The sequence below is a fragment of the Neolamprologus brichardi genome, chromosome 15 (assembly GCF_056152115.1).
Source record: "Neolamprologus brichardi isolate AB-2024 chromosome 15, ASM5615211v1, whole genome shotgun sequence".
In the NCBI taxonomy this organism is placed as follows: domain Eukaryota; kingdom Metazoa; phylum Chordata; class Actinopteri; order Cichliformes; family Cichlidae; genus Neolamprologus; species Neolamprologus brichardi.
In genome coordinates this window covers 22276939-22283111 of record NC_142118.1, presented here as the reverse complement: position 1 = coordinate 22283111, position 6173 = coordinate 22276939, and the positions used below count along the sequence as shown (strand labels likewise).

Genomic DNA, 6173 nt, shown 5'->3' with positions numbered 1-6173 from the left:
ACAAAACCAGCAAATATGATTAGTCTCTTTTTTTCCCTGTTAATCTCTGTTTTGTATTGATGAAAATGAAGCCCCTGATAGAACTGCTAAGAATATATGTTTAACTATTTTTTTAGACCACCTGCCATAAAAACAAGAAACAAACAATTTAGAAATCTGTACAAAAAATATGTTTAACACTAAAAACTATATTGTTATTTAGATGGCAAATAAACAGAATTCAAGTTTTTATACTCTGAGAAGTCAGAAAATAATTAAGCATAAAATTAATCCACTAAAACTAATTTTGTATTCAAGAACGCAAGTAACTAAGTGGAATGTAGCATCTTAATAAAAATAATAATAATGATGCGCTTCACGAGCAATTTGAAAATTCAAGGATAACAGCAAAAAATTATACTGAAGCATTATTATATAGGAAAGTGTTTGTGGTGGATTAGGCAGCACAGAACATTAAAAATATAAATTGGAAATGGCTAATATTTAGGGCAGCTGTGGAATATACATAACACTGGGTGGTGGTCTAATAAATTTGTTAAGTACTGTACACATTACAATAAAGCTTGATTATTTTAATTTTTTATCATCTTTTTGTAATCCTGTTGTTGCTATGTTGCTTAATTGTACATTTGATATATGTATTTAAACAGAAAAGAAAAACAATCAAACACAAGAAATAAAAGAATAAAAAATTAGTTTCTTTCAAATGCTGTCGTTTAACCTTTGAGTATTCAAAAACGTTCACACACACACACACACACACACACATATATATATATATATATATATATATATATATATATATATATATATATATATATATGTATCGTATCTGATCGTTTAATGTTGACATAAATGGCATTCCATACAACACTCCCCCTTTCCCCACAAAAGTTAACAACAGCCTCGCATACACTCATGCGATTGGAGGTAAAGGAATAACGAGGCGTGGTCAAAGCAATGGTAACCTGACACCTGCTCCACGCGCTGCTAACCAGTCACCACAGAGCAGCAGGCAGGCAGTCCGTCAGTGAGTGGCGGACCGTTGGGTCGTTGTTTCACCGTGTGTCTCTGTCCTGTAACGGACCTCTTGTGTTCTTTTCTGTGATAAAGTCATGTCCCATTAACGGATTCGTCTCGCTGGTTCTGGAGTTAAATTAAACCCTGGTGCTCCCAGCGCTTTGGAGAAAAATGGAAGCTGTGAGCAAGTGGAACCCGCAACAAGTGGTGGAGTGGATGAGAGGTAAGGCTGCTGAAGAGTAGGAACTAACTACATCCAGTGGGTGGGAGTGGTAGTGGGGTGGGGGCACTTTTCGGAGGGAATTAGCGGTTCTTTGGGGGGCAGAGAGGAGAGTTAATGGCTAACTGTAAAGTTCTGCTTTTCCCTGCCTTAACCTACTTGTCATGCAGGAGTTTTCTTGATCTTTATGGATCAGTGTTGGTCCCATAAACTGCAAACAGTAAAATCTACAACTTTTATGTGATTTTTTTTTTCTTTTTAAAAATTAATATTTTTAAAGACGTTTCTAGTTTATGGCTAATTGGGAAGCTTGTGTCTTGGAGGAATGTTTGCTTTTAGATTTAAGGAGTTTACAGCATGTATATATTTAGTCAGAGCTAAATTCACATACAACAGGTAAATATTATTTTTCTTAAAATAACTGAAATTGTTTGAATATTTTACTATAATCTAATAATAGTTTTTCTACTATTTGTTCCTTTTATTGATATGTTTTACTTCTGTTTGTGTTGTGTATGATGTAGTAGACCTCTACTACTGGAAGCTTGCAGTCCTGTTTGCAAAGTACCCTTAAATAACAAACTTGGGGAAAAAAACTTGATTTTTACATCATGAGCTGATAAAAGTATATGTTACCTTTTAAAAAAGCAAAAATATTGCCAGGTAAACCCTAGCTACATGGTTAAATAGTTTATAATGCATGACTCTCATGTTTGTAGATTTGCCAATATGTAGATGATAGTGGATTGTATATTGATGTATTCCTAATTACATTTTGTTTATATTTATGAAAATAATCATTTTGTAGTATTAAAAGTTGTCTAAGTACAGCCACAAAGGTGTTCTTAACAACACCCTCATTTACTAAGGGAGCTAGCATTAGCCCCGACAGTGGCGAACAGTGTTAGAAAGTAATATATAGTTGGCTAGATAGCAATAACTTGCCTATGCTGCATAAATCTTGCATTGCAACTTTTAAAAGCCAGTGTGAAGCCAAATCAGTTTTTTTCCTTTTTGTGGAGTTCATGTTGTTGTTTGAAGTTACTATTTAGTGGGCTACATTTCTAAGCAAACATTGGCTGTTGTTGCTCAGTGTTAATGTTAATGTTAAATCCTTTTAGATATGAATGGAAAGTCTGTTCCAAGTCCTTGAAAAAGGAAGTCATTCCACATTTTTTGTTAGAGATACCTAAGATTCTCAGGAAGGTCTAACATTTTAATTTATTTAATTTAGTTACTCGTCATATAAACACTGCCAATAAGAAACATTTATTATGTGAAAAGCATTTCTAAAGCACATTTAAATAAGTAAGAATGCATAAATTCTACTTGAGAATATACTTGAAAACTTGATTATTGTTATTTTGCAATATAATTTTAGTTTGTATTTAAGAATCTGACTGAAAAATGAACAAAGTCTAAACACAAATTAAAACAAACAAAAAAATCCCTTAAATCCCAAGTATAGTGCAGGTTAATTTGACTTGAACATTGTTGGCTGACAGACTGTCTGATAAGGAAACACTCTGTGGTGGTTACAGTGTTGTTTACTGACTGTGGGATTTGCACTCCCACATTCACTGAGCCAAGTATTCATATTCATCACTAACAGTGTTGTTAAGCAATAAACAGGCATGACCAGTTAGCACATCTGCCATAAAACGACACTCAGATGTAATAAAGACCTGTTTTAACCTATCAGGACGTGACTCTTAGCAGATGACTATCATTTTATTGTTTTTATTATTAATTTTATTATATTATTCAATTTTCATCATAAATGCATAAAGTACTTTATTGAAAAGCAGTTTATCTCCATGGTTTTAAAAGGCAAGTATGCAGCTTTCCTGGAAAAACCAGAAAATTCCAGTGTAAAATGACCCATTATAGGAAAATTTAGGAACAAGTTCAGGGAAACAATTTTAATTTTATTTTTGACCTTTTAACCCCTCTGAAGTGGATAAGTTTGATAACCTGAGAGTTATTAATGTATTAATAGTCTGATATCTGAGGTAAACTAAGTAGACAGGGATAATTAGCCAAGTCAGTGAGCATCTGTTGCCTTACTGTGTATTTTCCTGTATTTCAATCCTACTATGAAAAATTGTTTATTAAAAAACATAACAAAAAAACCAACGCAGGACATTTTCCTGCCAGAATCTCTTCATATTCATACCATAAGTGAAAAAATACTTACTTACCAAGGTGTAATGACATTCATATCAAACTCTTTAAACCAATATCAAATGAGATGTGTTGTTGGCTCTGATCTTGCTGTAGTATTGACAGAGTGGATTGCTGCTGCTGGCTGTAGGCAGTGGGGGTGTGTGTTATGCATCTTTGCCTGACTCATGCGATCCAAGCTAGAGGTTCTTTTCATGGAAAGTTCATTCAGTCATCTTGACATTAAAATCACAAGTAGGTTTCCAATGAATTTCTCCACCTGACCTCCAACTCAAGCCATTTTTTCAGCCACTCTGGTTTCTTATTCCTCTGCTCTTAGTTTTGCTGTTTTTTTACATACACTGTATAGAAAAAAGGACAGCTTCCAGGCCTAAAAAGTCAAGCCATTGAGGAAGTCTTTTAAACATGGATCCCTTTCAGTGGCCACCAGGGGGCACATCCAGTTTTTTATCAGTGTTTCTCACAGGATTTCATTGCCTTTGTGACTGTAGTAAGGCATGTGTAGACTTGTGTCTAGGTGAATAAATGATACCATATGCATTCTCTGAAAACAAATAACAACCCAATAATCAGTCTAGAGCAGGGCGATATGACCAAAAATATTTATCACGATATACATTTGAAAATTTGTGATAACGATATAACTGACGATATAATTGACACTAGACAAAATACTTTACAACTCCACAACTTTATTAGTGCAAAAAACCCCCAACCCATCAATGTATTTTCACTTAAACAAGCAGCTGTTTTTTTGTGTGCATGAAAGTTATATAAAAATTTAACTGTGCAAATGTAAATTCCTTGCTGACAGTTTAACCAAAAGGCATTTCTGGTGGAAATGGGCCGACATATCCTCAGCATAACCATGTATAATATCCACAAAACTTAAAAAGAGGTTATACACACACAATACGGTAATATTATGTTGAAGCACAGTGCGTATCACTCCGCAAGGCTCCTGCCTACGATAGCCGTAATGCTCCGATAATCCATCAACCTGTGCGGGTTTGTAGCTTAGCAAAGTCGTACTAAAACATTTGACAGATTTTCGAGCACCGTTCACCACATAAAATTGTTTCGAGGTCAGTAAACATAACCAGAATTCATATATAAGGCACACGGGATTATAAGGGGCGCTGACGATTTTCAGAAGAATCAAAGGATTGATTTTAAGTGTGTCGTATTTTCCAAAAAAACACGGTAATAATGACGGCCCGCTAGCATGCTCTACCAAAAATAGTGCCTTGTTGTGTATCTGACGGACGAAAGCTAAACCAGTTCCAACTGAAGTTGCAGCATTTTTACAAACTAATTCTGGTTCATCCGTTTCAATCAACGATCTGCTTTCGCTGCCATGCTTTTTCCGCCATGTGCATATGAAAACAAAGGCACTGCGCAATGCGCGTTTTACCCATATTCTATTGCGATATTTCATTTTCCTATCGTTGCCCAACATTATACCAGTATTACTGTGAACAGTATGATATGGCCCCTAAATCAGTCCATCCTCCTGTAAATAAAAAAAATCTATTACCTAACTTTCCATAGCTAGAAATGTTCCTAATGGTTAAAGGTGGGTTAAGAATTGTGTCATCAGGTCTCATTTATTTATTGATCATGTTGTCTCAGACAGACAGTTTAGTAGTGGACTAGTGATGGGTCTGTCGCGAACAAAATGGCTCTTAGAGCCGGTTCTTTGACGTGAACGACGCGAGCCGGCTCCTTATCGCGAGCCGTTGTTTTTTTTTTTTTTGTTTGTTTGTTTTTTTCTCTCACCCCCTCTCTCTCTCTCTCTCTCACACTTTTTTTCCGCTTCACTCAGCATGCGAGCCTTGTGCTTTACGCTGGGCAGAGGGGGGAGGGGCGGTAGTTCCACAAGCAGTAGCACAGGAACAGAGCAGGAGGGAGAGAGAGAGAAAGAGAGACAGGGACAACAACGGCACATTAGAAAGGTATAGTAATCATCCACAACTATTTTCAGTTGCAGATGACAAAGGATTCCGAAAGTTTATTCATGCAGGTCCATATGACAGAGAATATGCATGTTCTTTTTGTTTTCACATTATAATTTATATTTAATTGTGTTGTGGTTTGCAGTGTTTTGTGTTGTTTCACTTTAAATTTGTAAAAGGAAAAAGCTGAAAATTTAAATAGTTAAAAGTTGAAATGTGAATAGTTGATTTTTGTATTATATGATTTATTTATTACATTTTATGTGGAGTGAATAAATAAAAGTATATTTACGGTGGCCCCAAAGCACGTACATACTTCAAATCACGTACGAACCCTGAAGCACGTACAAACTCCAAAACACATAAAAAACACGTACAAACTCCAAAACACGTACAAACTCCAAAACACGTAAAAACACATACAAACTCAGAAGCACGTACAAACTCAGAAGCACGTACAAACTCAGAAGCACATATAAAAACTCAAAACACGTACAAAAGACAACAGAAGTGCTCCAGAATGCTAGGGCGCAGTGTTGAGCTTTTGTTACCTAGTGGCTACACAAGCCAGCAAGTACCAACGACCGGATTTGGTGTGTAGTAATAACAGGTAAATGAACCTTTTTTTTTTTTTAAATTATTTGACTATATATGAATGCTTGTGTATAAATACACAAACAACACACATATGCTTTCATGCTTTCAATTGTGTAATTTAAGTGATCTAGGTAGCTCTGTTTTGGAAGTTCAGTTCATGCTAGAAATGTGTTTTGGAGTTTGTACGTGTTTTGTCT

At 35.4% G+C, this 6173-nt stretch overlaps 1 protein-coding gene across 1 annotated transcript in view; it reads left to right on the top strand.

The window, feature by feature from the left end:
- Positions 1 to 1037: 1037 nt before the first annotated feature.
- The window catches only part of cnksr3 (cnksr family member 3), a 50127-nt gene continuing 44991 nt past the window's right edge, over positions 1038 to 6173 (top strand). The window contains exon 1 of the mRNA XM_087852409.1: positions 1038 to 1243. Within this exon, the coding sequence (XP_087708535.1) occupies positions 1192 to 1243 (52 nt within the window). The 5' untranslated portion in view covers positions 1038 to 1191. The remainder of the gene's footprint in view (positions 1244 to 6173) is intronic.